General features: G+C 44.1%; 1 protein-coding gene across 2 annotated transcripts in view; it reads left to right on the top strand.

The window, feature by feature from the left end:
* Window positions 1-1950: 1950 nt before the first annotated feature.
* The window catches only part of dym (dymeclin), a 28566-nt gene continuing 5661 nt past the window's right edge, over window positions 1951-24855 (top strand). Inside the window, exons 1-15 of one of the 2 annotated variants that reach the window (XM_057019901.1) lie at window positions 1951-2164; window positions 2949-3153; window positions 4906-4958; window positions 5123-5216; window positions 5726-5862; window positions 6322-6394; window positions 7577-7702; window positions 8207-8346; window positions 12168-12353; window positions 12447-12625; window positions 13222-13347; window positions 13446-13559; window positions 13644-13738; window positions 16044-16143; window positions 23683-23865. In XM_057019901.1, coding sequence (XP_056875881.1) covers window positions 3014-3153; window positions 4906-4958; window positions 5123-5216; window positions 5726-5862; window positions 6322-6394; window positions 7577-7702; window positions 8207-8346; window positions 12168-12353; window positions 12447-12625; window positions 13222-13347; window positions 13446-13559; window positions 13644-13738; window positions 16044-16143; window positions 23683-23865 — 1746 coding nt within the window. In that variant the 5' untranslated portion in view covers window positions 1951-2164; window positions 2949-3013. Of the gene's footprint in view, window positions 2165-2948; window positions 3154-4905; window positions 4959-5122; window positions 5217-5725; window positions 5863-6273; window positions 6395-7576; window positions 7703-8206; window positions 8347-12167; window positions 12354-12446; window positions 12626-13221; window positions 13348-13445; window positions 13560-13643; window positions 13739-16043; window positions 16144-23682; window positions 23866-24855 lie in introns of both variants that reach the window. The other variant, XM_057019900.1, reaches the window with a different exon arrangement.

Genomic DNA, 24855 nt, shown 5'->3' with positions numbered 1-24855 from the left:
AGTTACTTCCGGTAGTGGTTTCCTTTATAGCGCCCCTAGCGTTCGGAATAAAACCTCCAAAATAATGCACGACCAGGTTTAAAATGTGTAATAAAAAGTGTCGAGGGCAATTTTGCTGTCACGTTTTAAAGCCACACCAGTAGCATCGCTGTAGCAGTGTAGAAATGGGCTGGGTTATTTAAAAGACTTAGCCCTAATATTTTCTTTTTTGCTGACAGCAACGAAAACGCCCGAGGAAACCAGAATTTCTCCTTCATTTCTTGTCTATCAGCGAAAGGATGGTGAGTAAAAGAGCATTTCCCCACATTAATGGTGATTATCCCGACCTCCAAAAGAGTTACATTACTACCATCTGCTGGTGAAAAGATGTTCTATCATCCATAAATACTACCAATTTGGGTACATACATGCCCGTAAAAGTTAAAGAATGCAAACACAGTTTTCTCATTACAATAAAGATTTTTGGATTGATAGTATTGATTGATTGGATTGATAGTATAAGGAAAATACACAACTCTTTCATAGGGACACAGGGAACAAGTTTATCAAAACTTTAAGAAAGGAAAATGCTGTTTTGTGCCTGCAACCCATCACGAGGGCTGAGAATCAGGTCAGCAACATCATATTATTACCAGAACAGCTGCAGCTGAAGACAATCAAAGAAACATTGGTTAAAATATAATCTATCCTGTCATATCCGGTGGCTAAAACATGGTGGATCATTGACAGCGGAGACAGCAGTCTGGGTCTGAAACAGTTATTTCTGCAGGGCTTTGCTCTTCCTGAATTACATCCTCCATAATGTAATGTTTCTCCCTCTCATCTGTGGGCAGCACACTAAAGTCCAATCAAGACAAAATGAGAACAGATTATTTAGACAAATGTACTCTTGGACAACATATACCAAACGCACACAAACTGAAGAATTTTAAATATTTCATTCAGAGAACATGCTTACCTTCTCACGCAGCATTCGAGGAATGCTTGGTTGCTCTTTTCTGTCAAGGGCAGCCATCAGCTTTGCATTTTGCTCCTTCTCCTGACTTTTGGTTTATTATTCTCCCTCTGCATATATGTTGGTTGTATAGGAAGCCAAAAAAAGAGAATGCTGGTATAATGTTGATTTTAAAAGCCAGATGGACGTCACAGCACTAAAAACAAGAGCAGTTTAAATTAAGGTTGTAGTTCAAAGTTTAAGACTCCAGGTGGGGGAGGGGCACTCTCAGGTAACCATAGGTTCCAAACCCGTGCACAGTCTGTTCCATAGATGAAGGTGTGAAGATGCAAACTCAGTAGCTTTAGCTGTGTGTTTTGTACTACTACCTCAAAAAGGGTGCAGATGATTCAGGTCTTACAGGTTAAGGAGGAGGCACAGGTGAGTAATTTTCCACCAGGAACTTTTGATCTGTCTGAAAAGCCTGTGGATCTCGGGTGTGTTGAGCATCTCCCTAAGGTGTTCTGTTGTAGCATGTATCTCTCAGCGTTTCCTAAACGGCTGTCTGAAGGGTGGAAGCAAAATCGTCAAATCCAGGATCTCCCTGAAAGCCTGATCAATATCAATATTCATCTCAGAGAAAACCTGTGAGACAGAAAGACAAATGAACCTGTGTTTGTACTGTCCAAATAATAATGGTGTGTTCCTTTGTTTTAAGCACTATGCATTTGTAATAGACACAGTTAAGGAGACACATATGAGCTAACAGCATTTTTGAGCAGTGTGTTTGGATGCTCAACCTTTCACAGAATCGTTCCATTTAAAATACACTAAATGTCAAAACCACTAAAGTTTTCCTTCCTCCAGTAATTCAACACTAATACTTACACATGCATATCATTCATAAAAATATATCTTTAAACGAATATGAGTTCAATGAATAGTATAACAGATAAGTTGAAAACAAATCAACAAACGTGTATTTACCCAACGCGTCACTGACGTCACGGCGTAAGCCACGCCCCCACGTCATCACGCAAGGGGTGGCGACGTGGAAAACATGGAGGAAAGGGACATGTAGAGGAAACTTTAACGTCTCAATTCTACCTAGGACGCTGCCAGTTCCGGATCAAACTTGCCTAACTTCATAAAATCCTTGACTCGCTTGTTAATAAATTGCCTCCAACGGTTTGTGAAAGTCTGGAGAGCCTCGGGAAGAGTTTTTGACAGGTAAGCCGAGCGCTAAGCTGCTACCAATGATGCAGTGTTGCTACATGTCATGGTTGATGTCTACTAGGCTGTTAGCCATTATATTCCCGAGTCACAGGTCAGCAGCTCAGTGAGCTACGGTGTCATGGTCATCTGCACGTCCACACCGAGCGGTTGCATAGCGACAAGCCTCGACTTGCTCTTGGAATTGGTATGCTAATCTAGCTACCATCCTCATACACAGGACGTTGCCCAAGAAAAGATTTTTCAGTGATCCTGGCCCAAAAGCTTGGTGATGTTGCTCACAGTAGCATTAAATCAACAAGATACAAGATAATACCATGGGACATGTCTAGTGGTATATTTTTCCTAAAGTGGGACTGTGCAGTTTCACAGTGACGCCATTGTGTTTGTGTCCCAGTTCACTTGGGACAAATGTTGGCTACCTGTTCCACCTGTATGCCAAAGGTGTGTAGTGTCGACAAAGCAAAAGGACCTGGTTCCTGTCTGTCCTGTGCAAGTATTTGGATTTCTGAGCAGACATCTGGTCGCTTGCATGACATTTACAACTTTATTTTTGAATTGCGTGCCAGGAGGGCAGAGATTTGTAAGAGGAACCCCAAAAGGAGCAAACCTGAAATATCTGCAGTGGCCAAAGACCGCTCTTAAAGTGCATCCTAGCTTTGAATAATTGATATCTTGAGATATCAGTATATCAGATAACAGCATTGTGTTCTCATAGCTATTGTAACTGTCTTGTGTGTAGAAAGGTTTTTTAACCATTTCAACTTGTCTTGTCCTGCAGAATTTTTCATATGCCTGGTGAGAACAGTGAAGCGTAGGGTGTTCGGCTGAGAGGAGGGAGCAGAGATGGGCGCCAACACTAGCCACATCAGTGATCTGTCCAACAACCAAAGCCTCAAGACCCTGGTGGGCACAGAATCCATATCTGAGAATGACCCCTTCTGGAACCAGCTTATATCCTTCACCTTCATCAGCCCCACCAGCAGGTATGAATTAGTGTTATACTCCCACAATGGCATCTTTTTGGAAAGTAGGAATCCAGCGGAGGCCTTAAGGTCTTCATTCAAGCTGTGCGACATGCCCATTTGACTCTACACAGTTTGCAGTAAATTGTGACTTGTGTGTTTGCAGGAATAGAAATTTCAGTCAAGTGCAGGGACAGATGTTTAGTTAACAGCCGTTCACAGTTCAGGATCTCCCATCAAAATAGACAGGATGTTTGCAGAGCTCTCCTCATCAATGGCTTACGAGCATTACAACCCTGTTTGGAAGATGAAAGGTCAACTTGTTAACGGTTAATCCACAGAGAAGAGCAGAGAAGTCGAGACGGTAGTTCTTCCTCCTGTAGAAATGTGTTGGTGGATGGATGGAAAGATGTAGTGCAGAAGTGTACTGTCGCAGAATGGGTCATGACAGGATACTGTCTACTCTGACCATGCAACACACACGTACACACAAATACACAAACAATGGTTACCTATGTTAGCAAACTTTAGGAGATTGTTTTAAAGTTAGCTTTAAGACGGCTAAAAGAGCAACAGCTCCTCACATTGTCAGGCAGAGTGTTCCTCTGAATAGTAGCTTTTATAGAAAAAGTAGCCTAGTATTGGTGTGGCAAAATGGAATATACACTCTTGCATAGACGATGTTCTCAGCTATTTAATCGACAGTATGGAGAATGGGCCAAACCGTTCTTTTATAAACAGAACATAAATGACAAGTTAACCTCAAGTTAACCCCAGTAACTTGTGTTGGGATGGTAGTGCGCTGGCTTTTAGAGTCTGTTTGAACAGAGACTCAAGAGGTCTTAAACCAGTGTCACCAGGCTGCCCTCAGCCAGACACAATAAGAGGTACGAGACAAGATCATGGCAGCATAAACGTCTTAGCTGCATCTACAGAAAGACAATGTCAAATGCCTTTAAAGTTCTTAACAGGTTTCTTGAAATTCAAATTTGGATCCAGGGTCACCCCAAGATGCATAAATTTGGTGGCTGTCAATTCTTTTACCTTTGGTGAGAATATCAATGTTCGGCCTATGTATCATGGGTTTAGGACAACATACTGTATTTTCTCTTCTTAGCATTCACAGTCATACATGATTGCTTGAGACAACGTGTAATCCTTTGCAGTGCAGTTGTTAGCTTAGCATGTATATGTATAACATGGCCGTTGGCGTACATTTGCAGATTCATATCAGTACACTCTTCAGCAAGATCATTAGTATAGAGGCTAAATAGTAAAGGTCCTAATACTGATCCTTGTGGGACACCCATACTCATATAACCCGGCCATGCGTCACACACCTTAACACATTGTCTCCTGTGTGATTAAATATGTCTTAAACTACAGGCTACACCTCTTTTAACGAGCAGATACATATAATGTGAACGTGTAGCCTGACTCTGTCCAACAGTCACAGAATCATTATATTCCCTTGTTTTGTCCAACCTTTTTTCAGTCTCAATCACATTAATTTCTAGAGGGGAGCAGTAAATATATTTGCAGCCAAAAGTAAATTATGCTCCTACACAAGTACAATTGGCAGCTGTACACAAAGCCTGAATGTAATTTACACGTCCTTTGACTGTGAGCTGTTTAAATCTGACTAGTGTTTGCTCCTCACTTTGCTTTTGGCAACACAGCGTGGAAGATTTATTACATTTTATGTGTGTCTCTTGCATGTGTTTACAGAATCATCTGCCTTTTTTCTAACTTTTCTTTCTTTCTTCGCCTCAGTGGAGACTCCAAGTTGCTGGAAGAGGTCGTTGTCCCGCTGGCCAAGACCCTCGGTAAGATGTTTGGCCTTTTCCCCACTCGTCATAAACCACTCTCAAGCTTTAGTCACACTGGTTCGGTTACGTATTGCCTTTTTTTTTACATGTGAGCCCGACTATTAATGTCGGATGTTACGTAATGTTGATGATAAGCGCCGTCTCCCGTTTTTCTTTCCAAGTTCACAACAATCCAAGAACGGGGAACTTTGGCGCCCTTGTGAAAATTTTCCTGGCAAGAACCAAAGAGCTAAAAATCTCTACAGAATGCCAAGAGTGAGTATGAGAACCTCGAGAAAGAGTGAATACTTGAGTGACCTGGGGGGTTGGTTCTTATTTGATCATGCTGGAGTCTTTAAGGCTCTTTATGTGGGAGATGCACACGTCCCGAGGACACGGAATGTGTACAGAGTAGTATTTTTGGGGCTTGTAAGAGAAAATACCCCCAATTCTGCTTCAAACGTGACAGGAGGGAGATGATTTACTATGTAATACGTCACAGGCGGCCATCGTTCAACATCTGGAGCCCTTTAATAATTAATGCTTAATAAGGATGACCTCAGTCAGCGAATGGAGGATTAAACTCTGTCAGAGGGGCGTTACTCCTTACACAGCCTTCACTGACCCCTTTAATGGTGACACAACGCCCAGTTTTGTTGACCACAAATGTTGCAGTATAAAAGTCTATTGTGGCGGATTATTTGACATGATACTGTTGGTGTTGTACAACAGTGTGGGTTGTAATGATTCTGTCACAGAATGTTGTTTTGATTCCTCCTCCACAGTCAGCTGTTTATCTGGCAGGCCCACAATGCACTGTTCCTGATTCGCTGCCTGCTCAAGGTGTTCATCAGGGAGATGAGTGAGGAAGAGCTGCAGCAACAGTTCTCCTACCAGGAGAGGGCACCAGGCTCCTGCGCAGGTGAGCACTCTCGTTGCATTACAGGAAATGCATGTGTGTCTTTAGGACGCTACAAGATACTGGCTTTCTGTCAGATTGCAGAATTTTTAAGGCTATTGTTTTAATTATTAAGTAGACAGTTGCTAGGAGAGGAGGTGTTAATTGAGAAATGTGAATCTTAATTATGTTAATTATTAAATATCCACTCTTGTATATTCCTGTGTTTTCTGCCTTAGTAATAATTAAAATCTCCCACGTGGAGGTGTGCTGAAAATTCTCTTGCAAACCCTGTTAAAACCCTGTAATTAGCTGATTTCCATCAGTGCCATTTCCACTGTGCATTCAGCATGAAATATGGATGAAGGGAAAGATGGAGTGGGGGATTGTCAGGGGAGAGAAGCTCCAAGAAAAGAGACTATCTTTGATCAACAGGGATCTGCCATATGCATCTCATAATCCCTCCCTCGACCCCTTGTGTAGAAACAGACAAGCAGGATCTCCTGGAGGAGTTGTTGTCCAACCTCATCCACCTGATCGTGGAAGTGCCCCTGCTGTAAGTACCATCCTGCTTTTGAGTGACTGATGTCGTAGTTCTGTGCTCAATGCAGTCTTCAGGGTCAAAGCAGCATGTTTTCCACACTGCTTTTGGGAACCACGTGAAAGCAGCATTATGAGCTGCTTAAAACTCCACTGTTTCTGGTTTTAGCAGTAAAACGGCCAGTAAAAGGTTAAAACGCCATCGTCATGTCTGGATTGTTGAGGCCTTGGTTAATCATGTGACTGTCTGTGCGTGCTCCACTTGTTCATCCACTCTCTGATTCATTAACCAGGAGAGGACACAACTAGGTTGAGTCGAGTTATGCTTTGACGCCCCGTGTGAGTGTAGAAGACAAAAAAAGGATTTAATCTACTAAATTAAAAGATTTGTGCAAAGAGAAAAGGTTTTTTGAAAGCTGCAGAGTAGCATCAGTGACGTGGAGAGATAGTAGCACCTGTCTTCCCTCCCAGCAGGCTGTGTTTGCTAACACCCTCTGCTTCAATGGGTGATTATTTCAGTGGATTTACTCATCAGTGCTGGAATTATCTTCTGCCTAACAGTCACATTCACACGTAGACGGAGATCCTGAGCATGTGTGTCTGCACAGATAATCCCCAAAACGGTGTTAAAGCACAGACAACTGTTGTTCCTTTCATTAACATGGTATCCTCCACATTTCCTTCCCTCCATCATCTGTATCACACCATTCTCAATGTCTTCCTCCTGCCTGCTGTGGTTTCTCCCTTCCCTCTCCTCGTGCGTTATCTCCAGACATCTCAAACCCCGGGTCTTGTATAAATGCATGCAGCATTCCAGCATTATTCATTGTTCCAGCCTTCCAGACTCCTGTCGCTTTTTCTTCCCTCCACCATTTTGTGGCTCTCGGCCCATTTCCTCTGTACGTGCTCCTGATTCGGAGTGGAACATTACTGTTCTGTTTGGTACAGCTCCTCCAACTCATTTCCTTCAAATGCCGGCTCACAAGAAGCCATTTTCGCTTTGATGTTACAGAAATGGTGTTTCAGCAGCTTTCTATTATCTTTCCAAACAGAATTTTGATGCTCTCTGTCACTATTATGAACATCTGCTTAAAATATATTCCCTCAGTGAGGATATGGCTTATTCCTATGAATGTATACAGTAGTTGAAACCTTTCAGATACCTGCTTTAACTTATTATGCATCTGTTTTTCTGTAGCGACATCACCTACAGCATCCTGTTTGAAGCGGTTACCACGTTACTGGTGTTGTTTTCCTATCAGCTCTTCCACAAAGAAATCCTCAGAAATGGGATAATATACCAGCACATCATGAAAGGACGCTGGTATGGAACCACACACCTCCTTCATGGACCGGTCTAATCACAATTATCCAAATCTATGTTGCTAAGAAACAGTAAATTCAAACACAGCATTGACATCAGCAAACAAACCCGCTCGCTTCTGGCCTTTATTTAGAAAAGCTCCGAACCCAATTCTCCTCACTTCATTGCCATCTTCAATAGTGATAAAAGCTCATAAAAGCTGCATTTGGATGTAGGCAGGGCAGTTGTGATGGCCCGACAGAGGATGGAATTAATTTTCTTTAAGGGCTCTCATGGCATAAAAGATGAACCGGAGCACTTTGGATTAATTGCCACGGAGCTGATGAAAGGAAGTCAATACGCTGATCTTTGCAAAACAGATTTGAAAGTGATAAAACTGTTTCTGTTGCCTGTTGTGAAAACACGGTTATGGTCCTTGACTAAAACAACGAGGCGCAGATCCTGAAATGGTCCAGGTTTAGGTGCAGTTGGTTTAGACTGTTGTTATTGGTCTGCTCTCCACAGTTTATCACTAACCAGCCGACTTGTGAAGACGCTGCTCTACAACTTCATCAGGCAGGAGAAGTGCCCCCCTCCATCAAGCCACGTTTTTGAACCAAAGGACGACGGAGGCCTTCTTTACGGACTGGCATCCGGAGTGGCAAGTAAGAGTCTGCACGCTCACACCCTTTTCACTTTACCCTCCTTAGAATCTAAGGAACAATAAATTGCCTCTTAAATCTTAATAAAATCTTAATGCAGATTTTATCTATTTATGCTTGAGATTTTCTGAGAAGTATATTCAACATCTTGTGACCACACTCCTGCACATTTTAGTGGAATGCAACCAATAAATAGAAGACCAGTGACTCATAATTTGGTAAAGATCTATTCTTGCTGCTAGTGTGAACAGTGGAATTCTTATAAAATAGCTGCAGTAAAATGAAAAAAACATACAATTTCATCTTTTCTTCAGTGGAGAGACAGAACTTTTGTCCTTGCTGTTCTGAGAGCTCAGTGGCTAAAAGTAATGGATCAGAAAAAACGGAAAATATGTGTATTAGGTGGTGATAGACTATGTGTATTGTGAGTGGGAGACTCGGGGCTGGTCCCCCCACAGATAAATGCTTTTTGTCAGTTGTTGGTGGCAGATTCCTATCAGTGAGCCATCAGCATTCACCCAGCCTGTCTGTCTGTGGCCAGCAATTGGGCCGATGAGTTATGGTGCCCTGTCCTGTTCTGTAATCCCCCAGAGCCTGTCTGTCTGCAGCCGCCTCCCTTATACACACACGCACAAACCAACAAAGACACAAGCTCTCTTATACCGAGAACTCTGAAACAACGCTTGTTTTCTTTAGCTGTCTCTGTGTCTTGTATGCACACAGTCATTGAGGATCAGCAGAATACACAAGTAGAAAAGCATAATTTAGAGAATGCACACGGTGGCCTTTATATTTACAGTCCTTTTCAATTTAATTTTGTAGCGATAGCAAATATTTAGCCAGTTACAGATACAGAAGAAAATATCTGAAGAGATTTTAGAGGTTAAAGGTGTGTTAACGTGAGACTTTTTAATCCTTAAGGGCTGTCCTTAGAGGGACTTGTCATCCAGAATAGCAATCCATTGCAGTAATTGGGAATTATCTGGGAGAATTTGCATGTGTGATTGTAAACATTGCTAAAGTTTAGGCTCTTGTCTTTGGCTGATCTCCTCAGTTGTGCTTTACATTTTATCCACCGATTTGTTAAAGCAAAAGAGCCAAAATGAGTGTGTTCTCATGTAGAAGTGCATAAATGTTTAAATTCTCACTAATGGTGGTGGGTGGGAAACCAAGACAAAGGACCAGTTCATGACAAACCCAACCAACTTGGGTTACTGTCTCCCAGTAAGGCCAGAAGGATGGTCAATCATTTAACCATAACACACTTTCTGTCAAACGCACCGACCCCTACAGTGTGTGTGGTTAAATACGCTCCGTATTACAAGGTCAAAATTCAGGATGAATTGAATGTCTTAAAGATAAAATTATGGTGTAGCAACATAAACCAAGCACACTTGGCCAAAGTCCTGGCCCAGAGCCCTGATGTCATAACTCATTCATTGTTTTGCAAGTAAATAAGTAAGTAGTACAATCTGTCTGTCTCTGTTTGCTGGGCGTTCACATTTCTGTCTGTCCCTGTTCTAATTGTTAGCTTTTCCTATCTTAGCTCACCTCGTCCAGGCTTCCACAGGCTTTACTCTGCTTTGGGACACAATTTATATAAGAAACTACAAGATATCATTTGTCTTTTTAATGTGCAATCAGAATAAGTTGCACAGATTGCTGCGCTCGTCGTGTGCCATTCACATCTGACACGTTCTTAGATCATTCCTAGCATGGTTTTTAATCAATTTGACAACTTGGATTCTGCAGACTTCTGCAAAAGTTGGTTTTCTTAGAGGATTACCAATGAAGGAAAAAATGTGTTCCAAATTTTATATTATGTCGGCTTTGACTTTGACGCAATGCCCATTCAGAATGATGCCACTGGCAGCCGGCCAGTAGATTCAGCGATGCCTCAGGGAATCTGCTGTGTGCAACCTTTTTTCAAGAAATGCTCACAAAACTCTTTCACCACAATAGTTGTGGGGTCTCCACCCATGAGAAGGTGCTGTAAAGAGCTCTTTATTACATTTGTGTGAACAAAACAAGTGTTTTTCATTCCCTCGCCGCCATTGTTTGATATCGGCAGCCTCATTAGGAATGTTACTGGCTCATCCGAGTGCTTGAAAGGAATCTGGATTTGGTACAGATGTTGGACTCATGTGAAGCAGATGTGCAGATGTGATGACATATGCTTGGGGAAAGACTCTATTGTAACAGTTATGTATGACAGCATTTTGTCCTGTCAGCAGGACTAGGTCAAAATTTAAACGCTCGTTGTTCCAGGTTATTTGTTTGACTCTAATATGTAGCATGTAAGGAATGTGACAGCACCTGTAAGGATAGGGTTCAAGGGTCAAGGCCAGGGAAAGCCGTCACCCAAGTTCTGATGTCAGCGCGACTGACAAGTTGTCCATATGTGACCTTTTCGGCACTTTTCCTTTCCTTCTTGTCACGTCCTCTCTTTTTCCAGTGGGCGGCTGGCCAGAGCTGGAGCGGCCCGAGAAGGGTAGCATTATTGGGTTTGTGGAGGGTGGGCAGACAGGCCGAGGGAACCGAGCCAGACAGATAACAAACTGCACCCACTAAGGTAACATAGAGCACCGCGCACGTTTGAGCGTGAGTGCAGGAAATGTGGCTGCGGACCGAACTCTCTGACACCGCCGGCCCAGTCTGTGTGGTGCCAGTGATGAGATGAACAGGGCTCCATCACCGTTTGGGCCTCTCTTACTCTCCGGCTCTTGTTTTCCTTCCACGGCTTTCTTAGAGGTAGACACAAAGAAATGCAGACAGAGACTGACCGGGAGAAACAACATCTGTGTGTTGGGGTTTTTCTTTTTTCACCGATGAGGTTCTTTGCTGGAATTTAAACAGACACATTTGGCTTGGTACTGGAGACAGAGACACATTTATACACACAGACTGGGGGTTGGAGTAGCTCTTCACCAGCCATTAGTGAATTTAGAGGCCCACCAAGATATAAACTATGGATGGATGAGACTGTAAACACTCATATGTTGTTCAGATGAAGCTATTAACGAGTACAGAGAGTTGGTAATGGAGATGTTTTTGTTGTGTCTCCTTTAAATCATTACCATGAGAAGACACCTGGAAGTGATCACCCATTTTCTCCTTGATTTAATTTTAATCATATTGCAGAATGTCACTGCACACTCATCACTTTGCCTCTGTGCTGTCTTTGAACTTACACCCTCTGTGTTCGCTTCACTTACCCTAATCTCCTCTTGGTTCATCAACCAAGTAAACAGATGATTTGTGTGTTAGCCTGGATGGGTCCAGATGACTTCACTCACACCAGGAGTTAATATCGCCCTGCTCTTCACCCCCATTCCGCTAGATGGCACTAGATCCTCTCAACGTCTCACATTCAGTAGCTTGGTCAATGTGGACCTGCAGCAGTGTTGTATCGCTGGTGCTCGGTTCCTGTCTCACTGTGGCCAGACGTGCAGGAGCCAGGCACTGTTGTCTTTGTGTGACTTTTCATGCTCCTCTTCCTGAAAGCTGCACTTTAGTAGCTCTGTTTTAAATTTATCTCTTTCTCAATCCCCAAACCAGCCAAACAAACCCCTCCAGATTACCAGTATTTCCAGGTTCTTCTTGTTCTGTGTTGTTTAAAAGTTGCAAATCATCGTCTGTGGTGACCTTGATTAGACTAATCTGCTGTTAAATTCTCTGTGCTGTCTATTGTCAATAAATTAACATGTCTTGATCACAATTACAATGAAAATGAAACCCGTCACTAAGGAAATTACTGGCTGAACGTGAAGCTCCCTTCAGTGGCTTTTCTTTATGTACCTGGATGTGCTCATCTCCATCTCCAGGTGGACTGTGGAGTGTCTTCACACTGGGTGGAGCTGGTAGCAAAGCAGGGATAGACGAGGAGCACAACCCGTTACCTTTGTCCAATCAGAGCCTTTTGTTGCTTCTGGTCTTAGCCAATCTGACAGATGGCCCCGACTGGCCCAACCCTTACCGACAAGCTATCACTTGTTTCCGAAACACGCAGGGTAATGTAAAAATATCCCGATCCATTGTGCATAAAAGAGACTTAATAATGTATGAAGTGGTAAAATAATATTAATGTTTCTCCCCACATGTAGACACGTCATCGTTGTCTGCGGAGCAGCCTCACTCTTTCCAAATCAATTTCAACAGCCTGTACACAGCACTGTGTGAGCGGCAGCGGTCCGACCAGGCGACGCTGCTTCTGTACACGCTGCTTCACCAGAACACCAACATGAAGACATACATGCTTTCCAGGACGGACATGGACAATCTGGTGGGTAGGACCACGTCGAAGGCTGTTGTATCGAGGCAATTTCAGCCACATTCACCGCTCTGATCTGAAGACTCGCGCCAACTCTGCAGGCGGAACAATCGCAAAGATTGCTGTTAAGAATGAATCAAACCGAATGGTTAATCCTAAACAGAATGCATTATACAATCGTTGGTTACAAACATGGGGGATGGCCATCAAATCCTTTCATCTGGGACCAGTGCTATGGCTCAGTAAACAGTGAGGATGTATGCAGTGGCAGCTGGTGATGTTCTGTCCAGATGGAATGGTGCCAATTATTCTTTTCAGCAGAGTGAATTTATGGAGGCATTTCCTGAATGAAAGGCAGTCTTCGTGTGTCACACACACACACCACGAATAATCGCCACCAAAAAACACTAAATCCTTTTGTAAAATTATAGAGGGATTTTGACTAGATTGTTAAAAAAAAAAAAAAGAGTTGATGACCAAATCCAACTATTTTCATGTCGGGACACTTGCACAATGTAGCGGCTCAGAATCAGCCGTGCTGAGAACAAGGATTTAATGAATGTCACTAGTGACACATACTCAGCCTCTTTCTCTTGTTTTCCTCTCAGGTTTTGCCCATCCTCGAGATCCTTTACCATGTGGAGGACAGAAATTCTCATCACGTCTACATGGCCCTCATTATTCTGCTCATTCTCACAGAGGATGATACCTTCAATCGCTCCATCCACGAGGTGGTGGGTAGACACAATCTGTGGGGCTTTGCTCACCTTTACGCATGTCGCCGTTGCATCGCGTCATTCTGAAGTTGTCTGGGTCCCTCTCACTTTCACAGGTGCTGAAGAACATCACATGGTACTCTGAGAGGTCCCTGACGGAGATCTCCCTCGGCAGTTTGCTCATCCTGGTGGTCATCCGCACCATCCAGTTCAACATGACTCGGACGAGGGTAGGCCGGCACGGTCGCGAGGGGGAGCAGGGATGTTTTCAGAAATGTGAACGTGTTGCATTCGTGTGTTTCCATTCTGAGCAGGATAAGTATCTCCACACCAACTGTCTGGCTGCACTCGCCAACATGTCCGCCCAGTTTCGGAGTCTCCACCAGTATGCTGCCCAGCGCATCATCAGGTGAGAACACGTTGATAAAATAGATTCTCTTTTTTGCAGATTCTCTAATGTTTCGATTTTGTTGCAAGTGGTTTGGAGGTGCATATCTCCAGGCACTGCAGTATATAGCAGAAAAAATGTGCTTATGCTGAAATTGTCTTAAAAAACAAAGAAAGAAATGACCAAAATGTGTAATTTTTTGAGTGCATTTGAAGATGTGATAGGTCATTTTCTGCCAACACCAGCTTTAAACTGATGAACGTCCTTGTCTTTGACAGTTTTTTATAAAGACTCGGTACTGAAAGATAAAATCTGATAATAAAGTAGAAAATGTCCTTCCAAATTTTTTTCTGACGTCTGCAGACAAGCCAAAGGAGAGAGGCAAGGGTGGAAATTTGTATTCACACGCAAGTACACCCATTCATTTTAATGATTCATTGATGAATCAGCACCAAATATGTATTGTTATATAATTTGGCAGTGGCCACAGCAGGGGAGAGTGGGAGATGAAATATTGAGTGAGTGGTGTGCATGTGCAGAGGAGAACATTAGACAGCCGGAGTGCGCTGAAAGGAACGGGCTTTTGGAGCCGACACAGACTTGAGAGAATAACACTGGAATCACACACGTAATTCTTGTGTGTTTGTGTACTCCAGGATCACAGGAAGGAATTCTTTCCTTCCTTCCTCACACACACACACACACACACACACACACACACACACACACACTCAAGGATCCTCTTATCTTGCCGTCTGTGTCTATCCTATCTGTAACTCTCTGGTGTTTGGGGCCGTAGAGGAACACTGTCTGTGAATGTGTTTATGTCTGTTCTGTGGTGATGTAGAGCAACTGACTCCATGTCTGATGATGATGATAACGACAAGGCTTGGATTAGACCGGTCAGTTAGTCAACTTTCTGTTTCTCCCCCACTTCTTTTACATTCTCCCGTTGATGTATTGTCCCTCCCTTTTGTCACCCTTATCCTTCGTATCCACTCATCCACGCTCCCTCGGTCACCTATTAAACAAATTGTCTGCAGACAGAACTGACAGGTTAGTTTCAAACATCGCCCAGTTGCATTATGCAGCCGTGTGCTCTTTAAAAATCTTCTGTATCCTGTTTTAAATCAGTGACTCAAAGTTTGCCCGCACACAGGCAACAGCACACAGCTACATCTGTGTGTCCGCATTCGAGAAAAGTACTTTGAGCTGGTGGGAACAGAGCACCTTAACATTTTCAGGACGTTGGGGCGGGTCATGTCTGTCAGTACTTCAGTCTCATATCGGATTCTGGAGGAAGGTGAGCGTGGTGGGACTCATCCTCGAGCTCCTGTCAGTCTTTACCTCTGCATAAACCAGCAGTGTGACAAAGCGGCCAGTCACAGTGATCACTGGTCCCAGGTGGAAGTAGGTTGGTGGTCTCTCGTTGTTTGACATGAGTTGTGTAGATAAGACGTAGACCTCCTGGAAGCTGCTGGGATTCCTCCATTCAGGTAACACTCAACCAATTACCCTGGATAACTTACAGCTAATAGAAGGGCAGGTGCAGCTCCAGGCATCTCACTGAGTTCTGTTTGTGCATCTGACTTTCTCTTGTCCTTCACTTCTGCTGATTTTAATTATTTTTTTTAATCGCTAATTAACACACAACCAAACAGCCACAGCCTTGGGCGCCTGCAGAGATTCAAATTAACACATAAGTCAGGAGTCAACTGGATCACCTGAGAGGTCTCTTCACCTCTGTTTTTAATCCATGTATCTGTATCTTCACTGTCGTATAGCTCTCGTAAATCTACCTTTAATGCTCACTTTATGAGTCAACGCTGCTTTTTAATGGGACTTGGGCGCATATATGCCATATTTACGCTTGTATCTCTGGCCCAACTCATTGTAACCCAGGGTCAGCCAAGCGTGCTCTGAGACTTGAGATGATTTTGCCCCTCATTCATGAGCAGTCACGCCATTCAGTCCACACAGCACAGAAAGGCAGTTAATCAACTCCTCACAGGATCGAGTCCCACGCCAAAATCACAACACACAACGTGGACAAAACATTTTCCAATGTCAGGGCAGAAATATGTCTTCTGGAGTCCATTGTTTTTGGTGTTCTGAGACTGATTATGATCAACTATTCTAATTATCATTAATCAGCAACTTCATTATGAAAACAAAACTGTTCTCTAATAATCTGTAAAATGTCTGTTACTAATAAAAGAGGATTAAAGGCTACTATTTTAGCAATTCCAGCATATAAATGTATTATTTTTTGGTCCCTTTGATGTTTCTACTCACATATCCTTCCCTCTCTCTGTATCTTCCACAGTTTATTTGCTTTGCTTTCCAAAAAGCACAACAAGGTTTTGGAGCAGGCAACACAGTCTCTGCGCGGTAGACAAGGAGACAACACAGCCCTGCCTGACTATGTGAGTAAGACGCACAATCTCTTCGTCCTCAGTCTAAACAGTGTTCAAGTTGCCCCAATATCCGTCAGGCTTCACTAAAAGAATCCAAGTTATCTGATGGCTGTAATGGTAGAACGTTAAAGCGGGATGGAGGGGTAATTTCATGAGCACGGCAAGAATGCTGGCATTACATATAACTGCATACATCTCCATCTGGCTGTCTCATTAGATTTACATGGGCTGTGTATGAGTTTAGGGGGGTTGGAGATGCAGTGGAAGGGTCCCCACAGATGCCCCGAGGTGACGGGCAAACGTGAGAGTTGGTGAATGCTCCTTCAACCGTGGACTGACTGTCTGATGAGGGCCTGCACACAGACGTCTATGTATTCACATAAAAATCAGGAAAATATAATTATCCGCTGATGTTTTGATGTTCCTCTGCCTCGGGGGCTTATTTTTAATGCTCTGTTTTGTCCAAAAGTATGAACAGCACTGCATAGGACGGGAAATTGAAAGGAAAGCATAAAAAGATTTGACTCTATGATTAAATTAGAAAATTTATTTGATGTAAACACACAGAATAATCCTGGAAGCAACAGTAGGAAAGGTCATAATGTTTTAAAAATATCGTCGAATTCTCCCCTCTGGTTGTGTTTTTAGGATTCTCAGGGGCACGTATGTGGTGGGATTGTTCAATGGGAAGTTTTTGTTTTCCAGAATAATGTCTGACGTCTAGTCTGGGTCATAGATGTTTAAGACACTTTTCTGATACTGCCGATATCCTTGAGCTTAGACTACACTAACTCGGTGTGGCATTGGTTCCCATGTCTACCACAAATCAGCATTTAGCTTGTTTACAATCTCCTGGTTAACTAAATCTGCTCATTTAAGCTCTGTGGCATCAGCACCTGAACACATTTCTGGGAATTTCAGACATTTAGTGTCGTAATGAATGCAAAGTTCCAAAGAAGCAAGACTCCAGCCATCATACATCCAGTCCAAAGGAATCACTGTGTACTTGTATAATACAAAGTGAAATGAGCTAAACCTGTAGAGGCTTGCTCTGCTCCATCATTAATAGCCACGAGATTGGCGACTTCATTTTTGTGATTTAGGGCTCGTACTAGAGTCTAATTTGGTAACGCTGTAAATTTGAAAGACTGTAGCTTTAATCTTATCTGGGGAAGTTTAGGCAGCTGTATGGAGAGATGAAAAGGAGACGAGAAGAAATGGGCAGGCGCAGAGATGAAGAGAGGGAGGTATGAGAGGGGCTGGGTCTGAGATGAGCATCTGGAAACAATGTAATTTGGCAGTGTCTGGCTCTGGAGAGAGAACTAATGTTTGTTTAATGTGGGCTCGTCCTGGACATGTAATTGCTCTCTTCACAAGGGAGAGACTGAGAGGTGGATGAAAAAAACCCCAAAAAAACGTCATCAAATACTCCGAGTTGTGGTTTAAAGCTGGGTGCGTTCTGCTCGTGCGTTTGCATCGCCCTCTTTTCTCTGTTTCTGTCAATTTCCCTCTTTTGATGTCTATCTCTGGGTCCCTGTCTCTCTTGTACGTGCACACACAATCCCACCCCCTTCCTCATTTGTGTTTGTGCTGCTGTGTCTGGTTAGTATCAGGAGCCAAAGAGTGAAGGGCTGGGGCCCCTTGATCCCCCTGGGGACAACCGGAGGCTCCGAGGATAAGCAGGGAAGCTCTCAATGGGGCCTCTCGATTGCGCTCTGCACCTCTGATTGCAGACTTTCCCTTGCCTTTTGAAATATGTGTACTGACATGCAGTATGTGCTCTTACACACAAACAACAACATTTGTGCTTTGCCTTGCATCGTGTGTCGCTGTCTATGCTTCCTACCGTTAGTAGTGGTGATGCTAATTCTGTGCTTCGTGGTGTGTTTACTGTTGTACATTTCTGGGAAGAGACTACAAGTACACATAGAGCCAGGAGCATGTTGGACCACCCTGCCTATGTGTTTATGTGTGGTGGCTGAGTCACAATCTGGGATGTCTTTTTAATAGCCGGAGAGTGGACGCGTGGTGTTAGCGCTGTAGCGTCGCTCCTCTTGTTTAGGGGAAAACGGCAGAGCCCCTGGATATGTCAACAGATGATAAACATTATGCCTTCTGTTTATTATCGGGGCTTTATGGCATTCACTGCTATTTTTCTAGGCTGCTGAACTGTTTGTAAAATTCTCAATTTTCCATTAGCGCAGCAATACCTCAGGGATAAGTAGCATTTTTGAAGTCAACCGCTGTGAAATCTGACAAATGCATGTTGACGGACGGCTCATTTCAGTTATTTTTCTGTTCAAGTTGATCCCAAAGAAAAGATTTGCTATAGTTCATTTTAAAGTGACCTGCCCAAGATTACTCAAACATCCTCATCAAACAACTAATTAAACAAATAAAATGGAGGCTTTAACGTCCTCCAAAGAGCAAGGCCAGAAAACAATGCAGACCGCACAGCAGAGAAACGGCAAAAGAAAGAACCCTCAGCATTTCCACTAAAAAAGCTCATCCTCCAGTTAAAATAGCAAGCTTGGCTTTTGGATGTGAAAAACACTCCTTTGTGCTTATTATGTGTCTTCATAATTAAACACTCTGGCAGAGAATTGTTGTTTTCCTTTTTCAACTCAGATTTCACTGAATACATTTATTAGATTTATGAAATTTTGATGCCCCACTAATGCACAAACCCATTTCTTTTATTATTATTTTGTTACTAAATGACTTTCCAACATGCATTTTTAAAATGCTGCAGCTACATCGCCTGGTCAAATCCTTTTCCCTTTCTGCTGATTCCACGGTGCTAAAGGAGACACCAGGGAGGTAAAAATCACTCTCCTTCCATGTTTTGGTTACCTTAGATTGAGTGAAGTGTGAAAATGACAGCATCCCATCACATTTTTATGCCCGTTCCAACACAGATTTCCCCAAAGACTGATTGGGACGCTCGCACACCAGTAGAAATTACACACCTCGGAAAAAGCCGGAGGGCAATGATGGGAGGAGAAATCCACCAGAGTGACCAACTTTTTTTTAATGTCACACCATATCAAACTTCTAATATATGCACTTCTGTTGAAGTTACTTCTGTATCGATCATGTGATGCAGTCAAAATTCCCGTGAAACGGAGGCAATTTTAACACTTAGCTGCCCCAAATGCCCCAAAAATGGAAAACGCACTTCGGTTTCTTCTGTAACCATCTTGTCTCATGTTTAGAAGTTTCCCATCAGTGCAAATCCTCTTTTATCATCATCTGCATGTTTTGTTTTTATTTAGTTTGACACATATCTGGAACCGAAGCAGATTCCCAGCGATCTGCATCTACTTAACACGTTCATCCATCTTCTGATAATCGCAGTTTATTCCAGATCAACGTCACAGGGCTGCTGGCGTCCATCCCAGCACACATGGGGTGAAAGGCAGGAAACCACCGCTGACAGCTCGCCACTCCATCGCAGAGCACACGGGCAATTTGACTCCCCAATCAATTAATCTAAAGTTCACCTCTTTGTGGCAGGAAGCCACACATGCTTCACAGAGACACCCTGTCTGGGAAGTGAAGCTGAAAGCCTCTAGCTCCGAGAGGAATAAGACACACTTTAGACTCTAAAAACTAAAGCCGTACCTTCAACCTGGAGGTAAAGCACCAACTGCTAACTGGGTCGGTGCTGATGCGATGGAACTGGATCCATGTAAATGGAAAGATTCGACGCCATTTGCCCTTATTTAGCACATAGTATGTTGTTAACAACTTGACAATGAGCTCTGGGTTTATGCCACTTTTCCCCGGCTCTCTTAAAAGGTTAACACTGAATAAAATGTTACATAATTAGGTGGAGCTTTGATTGATGCCGACGAGTCTGGATCCTTGTGCTTCTCATTAAGGCTCTATCCCGCTGAGGCCTGACTCCCCCAACTCTTAATCTCCACAGTCTCTTCTATCATCACCACCCTGGTGCTGCTACAGGCCTAGTTGTTAGTGCGACCTCTTATTCTAGCTCGGTGTAAAACTGTCAGCCTCCCGTCCTGCATCTCTCTTGCTCTCTGTTTATTCTGGGGCAGTAGGAGTGCCACCCCTGCAGGCAGCAGGTGCTCTGGGGTCCTAATGATTGTCTGCTTCCAAATGTTAATTAGGGCAGCCCCGCTGCGCCCTGGTCTTTTCCTGATCGAGGCACTCCAAAGCGGAGCGCAGCTAGCGGCAGATCAATTAGCAGTGCCCACCTGTGTGTCAGAGTGCTCTCGCAGCTGTTGGCGGCGTCTCTTTTATCGCCATTGCTCCCGACATGTCCTTCTCCACTATTTCGCTGCAATTGAAGCGAGGCTCCGAGAAGGAGTTTGCGTATTTAAACCCACATAATGAGGCGTCTGTCTGCAGCTATGCCAGACTCGATAGTTCACGGAGACACTGACGCAGCAATTGTCCATCGCCATCTTTCCTAAACAGAAGGAGACAGGAAGGCTGCATTATTCATGTCTCAGTTCTTCAGCCTTTGGCCTTATACCGAGCGTGTGTGCAACAAAGGATTTTTCTGTTGGTTCTGGTCTGACATGAGGCTGACACGGGCACAAAATGGTGTGATTATGACATGGACATGGTGCCATAATGCAGGTCAGACGCTGACCTATTTAAAAACCCTCCCAAAAGACATGACAGTCTGGTTGCTTCTCAGCCAGTCTGACCCTCACTGGCTAGAGATGTGCTGTTTTTGGTTATTTTATCATCTCTTCCTTCTTATTTTCATCTTTCTGCTTTAACCATGGGAAGAGAGCACATTTATATTTATAGTATTTATAGTTTTTATTGTTTTTGTGACTTTTCAATTTCTCATTTTCCACCTTTTGCACTTGAGTCTTTGTGTCTGTATCGCTGCGCCTTCGTGGCTGTCAGCAGCGTTTCTCAGTGCGTTTTGTTTGTCTGCCCTGCAACAGTCTGCAGCGAGCAGCAGGGCCAGCCAGAGAACCTCTAAGCTATTGGTTTAATGATTCCAGCTCCTACTTTGCAGGGATTTGCATGTCTGTGTTACTAAGCACTCTATCCACACATGCACAGTCGCAAAATAAAAAGTATGGATATGTCTGGTTTGTCTAGACGCATGTGGATAGAACCAAAACACTCAGTTACCACTGGGCTCTTTAAACCATATTTTCACTTCTCAATCAGATGGCGAGCGATGTGCAAACATGCAGACACATTTGTGCCCAGCACTTTTGAAGCAGTCGCTGTGGATTCGTGCGGTTACAAAGGCTTAAAAACCCCACAGTCTCTCTCACAGGCTTCCTGCTGGTTTTGTGTAAATGGTGAAACAAGTCAAATGGGATAGGATCATTGAGACTAATGATACAGCTTATGACAGTGGCCTGTGTGTTTCTGGGTGGAGAGGAGACATTAAACGGCGCCGTGAGTGGCTGTGACTAAATGACAATGAGAGGTGGGATAATGGCAAATGAGCACGGAAGAAGACGGAAGGACGGGGGAAATACGCACCCTCCAAACACGTCAGGTGCTTTTGTGACCTTCTTATGGTTGCGTTTTTGGCAGAAAATGAGAACAGCGCGAGAGAGCGGGGTGGCAACTGACAGAGGAGGAGCCAATGTATTTAAATCCTGTCTGGGTTTCAAGTAGACCATGGACCTCTTAATCTCATCCACTTGACAAACATACACACAGGGCCAGGCAGACGTCTAGCTAGCCTATTTTCATGTGACCTGAATTCCCTAGTGTGGCATTTTTTCCCCCTGCTGGGCTAATCTCATTAAGCTGGGTGCAGAGCTGGAGAACAAACAAACTAAGCATCTCTCACTCCGACTCTGCCTTCCTCTGTCTTTTGTCTCCTCTTCATCATATTCACTTTCTCCATCGCCCCCCCGCTCTCTCCTTTTTTCCTCCTCTGCTTCCATTTTCCATTTTTGTTTCCGCCTTCCTTCCTCTCCCTCCCACTCACTTGTCTCCCCTATCTGTCCCCACTTTCTGTCTAATTATGGCTTGCCACAGCAGAACACAGGAGCAGATCTCGCCAGGCAGCGGAGTCTAGCAAACGAGGGCCAAATCTGCTCCTAGACGTACAATCAGTCCTTATTATAGCGAGCGCGGCTGTCTCTTTAGGTCTGCCTGTCGGAGCTTCGCACCATCGTCCCCAAACCTGGAGAAATGAATGCGGTCTATTTGGGCGCATCTTATTCTATAGCCAACGTGGTGCAGTTGTGTTTGGGTGAGGCCACACATCAAGCAAAATAATTTATAAGATAAGGACGCGTTTCTAAAGGACGGCAGAGGAGATGGAATATAAAATGCTACCTCAAGCACTTTTGTTCCACTTGGTTTCCCCGGATTGGAGGCGGAATCTTAACTTCCAATCAGCCTGCTGCTGCATTCTCTCTGTGTTGAATCTGGTCTTAGCCGGTATTACAAATTTCTTGTTCAAAACAGGTCGCCATGGGAGCAATGTGGTGCGTTATTAAAATCAATCCTTTAGGACAAGTTTTGCATGTGGAGAACTTGCTCCAGAGTTTCTCCTGGTGCATAGGAAGCAAGATCTTTCTTTAAAATCAAAGTTTCACTGAATTAAGTACTTCTTTACATTAAACATTCAACCGGCTTGCTCAGCAGTTTTTTTTTTAATTCTCTCTCACTTATTCCACAACGCCTCCGGGAAAATCTCAAGCCTTAAGTTAGGCAGCCATGAGCGCAGTGCGGATGAGCAGTAAGGTGAATATTCCCGTAAAGCAAGATTGAAATTGCTCAAATTTTGGTTTGATTGGAAATTGTTGTCATCACGCGTGCGTCTTATCTCCAACGGCGTCGGTGCACCTCTGCTGCGGCGGTCAGACCGCAGGGAAATATGGATCATGTGCTGACGGGCATTCATCAAGTCATTGTCGCCTGTTTTTTTAATCTCTTTAAAGATTATTAGTTTTCCCACCGCCTCATTGTCATTTCCTCTCCGCGTCATCGCGGAGCGAGACACGTGGGACGTTATCTTGTCACGGTGGCGTCCGTCTGCCCGTCTGTCTGCCTCTGTGGCCGCATTGTTTTGAGAGCAGTAAATAGAGAACATTGTCTGATAAAATCTTTGTTTTCTGAATAATGGTTGTTTGCAAGTTCCTCAAATTGAGCCGCCGATGTGTTCCGTGTTAAGCATCAGAGCGAGTTTCGTGGAACCTCTCTGTGTACCCTCATTGTGCTGTCACTGAGACGTGTGACTGCGGTTTTATTTACCCACTTTGTTTAAAGACGTTTCTGGCCCCTTTCATGGTTCCCTCCCCTGCTTCCACGTCACCTGGCACTGGCTGCTGGTGTCGCAGCCCTGGAGGAAACGCGGCGTGACATGACCCGCTCTGTACTCCGCAAGGTCAACTATCTGTCACTCCTTTAAGACCTTGGCTGACAACTTAGCAGCATCTTTCATCCCTCCTTCCCTCCCTTTATCCACCCCCTTCCCCCTGCTGATCAGTCTTATCAGGAAGCAATCATTCAAAAAGAAAACATCATTATAGGTGAAGGCAGTGTAGTGGGAAACCAATTAACCTTTACATCCTCCCTCCCCCCCAGGCCCAGGACCTGAATGTGATTGAAGAGGTGATCCGCATGATGCTGGAAATCATCAACTCCTGCTTGTGCAACTCTCTGCACCACAACCCCAACCTGGTCTACGCGCTGCTGTACAAGAGGGAGCTCTTTGAGCAGTTCAGGACCCACCCCTCCTTCCAGGACATCATGCAAAACCTGGACACGGTGAGTGGACTCGGCCCCAGGCAGTCGCCCAGATGCAGTATACTGAGACTATTTAAGAAGCTGCGAGGGCTCCTAAAAAGGTCCCACTTTGGAATCCAGTCTGGTCACTGAAACAGGAGGGAACATTTGATATCGATGTGTAGTAAATTTAAAGAAGCTTGGTCCTTGTTTGTTTTGCACCATTGGAAATGTCAGACTTCTCCCGGTTCCCCTCCTGAGCTTCCCTGACATCTCAGGGAAAGTTTGAGAACGCCTGGACTCGGGGTTAGCAGAGTGCTGCCGTACTGTACAGCATCCTGAGAGTTCTGTGGGCTGGAGCTGTATTGATGAATTAATCAGCCCCCTTGTGTCAAGAGGCTCTCTGAAAATTCATTCCGTGTTTTGTGCATGGAGAAGAAAGGAATGAAGCCAGAGACGGCTGTCATTGATGGCAGTTTTAGTTGAAAGGGGAGGAAATGAAGCTCGGGTGTGCACCAGGGCCTTGTGTAATGGATGGGGGGGGGGGCTCCTGTGTTGCCATGAGCTTTGCTGTTATCCATAAGCATGAGGGGAGGAAGTGATGTAGAATCCTGGAGTTAAGTCAGACTCCCTCAGGCTATTCTCTGAAGTCCCTGCGCTTGCAAATCCATGTGTGTGAGCATGAGATTCATGCTGAGGAGGGGGCTTCTCTGCGTCTCTGAATTAACCCCGTATGGGAGGCCCGAAGAGTTAATGAAGAGATTAGTATTAGATGGATGTAGACGCACACGCGCGGCGCCCGTGTCTGCCGAGGCTGGTTTGAACTCTGCAGAGCCGCCCCAGAATACGAATGGAGAAAACCCCGCCTGCAGATGCAGCTACCACTGTTGGTTTGGCAAAAAAAGGGAAGCATTAAAAAGAATCAGTAATACCTAGAGTATTTTTTTTTTTTAATTACCAAATATAAAGCGTCTCTCAGGGGGAGAACGTAGCGCGGCGCCAAAAACACAGTTTTCCTTGATCTCTTGTTCG

The sequence above is a fragment of the Takifugu flavidus genome, chromosome 20 (genome assembly GCF_003711565.1).
Source record: "Takifugu flavidus isolate HTHZ2018 chromosome 20, ASM371156v2, whole genome shotgun sequence".
NCBI classification, from domain to species: Eukaryota; Metazoa; Chordata; class Actinopteri; order Tetraodontiformes; family Tetraodontidae; genus Takifugu; species Takifugu flavidus.
Note: the sequence above shows the minus strand (reverse complement) of the source record. Positions and strands in the feature narration are given on the sequence as shown.